Source organism: Pinus tabuliformis, chromosome 5_1, assembly GCF_031772625.1.
Source record: "Pinus tabuliformis cultivar Carrire ecotype Pingquan chromosome 5_1, CPIR1, whole genome shotgun sequence".
NCBI classification, from domain to species: domain Eukaryota; kingdom Viridiplantae; phylum Streptophyta; class Pinopsida; order Pinales; family Pinaceae; genus Pinus; species Pinus tabuliformis.
Genome location: NC_142305.1, coordinates 62,966,786 through 62,968,851, shown reverse-complemented (window position 1 = coordinate 62,968,851; position 2,066 = coordinate 62,966,786). Strand labels below are relative to the sequence as shown.

Genomic DNA, 2,066 nt, shown 5'->3' with positions numbered 1-2,066 from the left:
TGACTAATCTCTCAAAACTTCGATGTCTTTGTAATCGCAGCTGCTTTCATTGTCACTGTGATGGTTGATGATTGAGCGTTGATCGAAATGGAGAGTGTGAGAGATAGGTACCCAGGCTTCCCATTCTTGCCGCAGGAGCTACAAGAGAATATACTGTCGCTGATGCCATTTGAATACGTCTGTACATGTCGCAGAGTGTGTAGCCAATGGAATGCGATATTTTCATCCTCCGAGTTCATAACGACTAAATGGGCCGAATCACCTCCCAATCGGAACCCTTTGCTGGTCCTCATCCCTTCGCAAGTTCGGAATCACTGTGTGGCTTACTGCTTTTACACACACACATGGAAGAAGTGCACCTCGTCCCTTTCATTCTTGGAGAATGGTGTAGAGAATGTCGCAATCCGTGGTATAACATGCGAGGGATCGGCTAAAGGCCTCTTCTTGCTGACCATGACTAAGCTCCAGCCCAGATCCTCGAAATCCAAGTCAAGCGACCCGAAAAAAGGGCTCATACTTGCTGTCTGCAATCCTCTAACTCGAGGGTTCTTTCGCCTTCCCACCACGCCGTCCATAGACAGACTCATGGCCATCGGCATTGCGGTAGGAAAAGAGAATAGACCTATAGTAATGGCGGTGGGTCGAAATAATGAGAATGAGAATGAGATGGTGGAAATTTATGATTCCTTCCAGAACACATGGACGACTGTGGGGAATCTTCCAAGAAAGGTAAATGCAATCAACTCCCGTGATATCGTTTTCAGCACGGGTTCATTCTATTGCATCCCAGAAAAGACGGCCGAACCGAGAGAGATTATGGGTTTCAACCTTGGAGATCGTACATTCACTTTTGTGCCGTTGCCACATTTTTGTGATATTCCTGATAGTCAGATATCGCCACAACTGCTGGCGTGTGGGTCGCGGATTCTTTTAGCGGGACTCGTAAACTACGCTGCTGGAAGTACTGTAGTTAAACGGAAGGTTATCATTTGGGAGCTTGAAAAGGTGAGTGCCGGCTTAGGTTTAAGTTCCCCTTCTGCGTCTTCTCGCTTATCATGGAAGGAGACATCAAGAATGCCTTCGTCCATGTGCGACGATCTTCAGAAAATTATGCCTCGGCCACAGCCTTGGATTACAGGAGTGGGTGACTATGTGTGTTTCATCGTAAGAAATAAGGTGATTGTTTATAGTTTAAGCAAGAACTCGTGGACATGGCTTCCGGAATGTCCCTTTGATGGTTCTTTTGGAAGTGCTTGTGCACTTGAATTGAGACCTGATATGATATGAGTGGAGGTCATCTTGAGCCTACGTCCATTGAAGGCAGAATTTAACTATTATAATGGTAAGTATAATTTCCATTTTTTTTGGTTGGTTTAGTTCATGTCACACTATTTTTCATAACTTTATTTGAGTTTGACAAATTGAGAACAAATTGAATCTAAGCCCAAGTAAATTGCCGTATCTAATATATATATATATATATGAATTATTAAAGGGTAGATTTATTTCAAAAGTTTTGTTAATTAATGATGTTTGTCCTATTTAATTCTATTTTTTGGTAGAGATAATTTTTTTCCCTGCTCAAGGTAGTTAGATTTAGAATAGAAAATCATCATTATTATTATAGAAAATCATCATTATTATTATTATGTTAGCCATATGCTAGATTCAAAAGTCTATACAAACATAAGCTATTTGTTTGTTATTTATTAGAAAACATTTCTACAATGATTATACTTCTTTTCTATACATATTTTTTCAACAATATGTCTTTTATTAGTCAATAATTTTAATATCTTATTTCTGTTTTTTGGTGAAAGAGATCAATTAAGTGTTAATGTATCTCAATTATGTATTGATTCTCAGGCATACATACATGCAGTGCACTAAGTCATTAAATCATCAGTAAGTGAATGGACCACTTGGAGATGTACATGTTGGAAGTTGTAGTCTTATTGAGTCATCAATAAGTGAATGGACCACTTGGAGATGTAAAGGTTGGCACTGGTGCTCTTATTGAATCATCAATCACTGAATGGATCACTTGGAGATGTACAGGTTGGGAG

The 2,066-nt window shown here is 39.7% G+C and overlaps 1 protein-coding gene across 1 annotated transcript; it reads left to right on the top strand.

Moving 5' to 3' along the window:
- The first annotated feature begins 630 nt into the window (after window positions 1-630).
- LOC149163464 (F-box only protein 6-like) lies at window positions 631-1,287 on the top strand. The gene has a single exon (XM_089429137.1). The coding sequence runs from the start codon at window positions 631-633 to the stop codon at window positions 1,285-1,287; it is 657 nt and encodes a 218-aa protein (XP_089285263.1).
- Window positions 1,288-2,066: the final 779 nt, after the last annotated feature.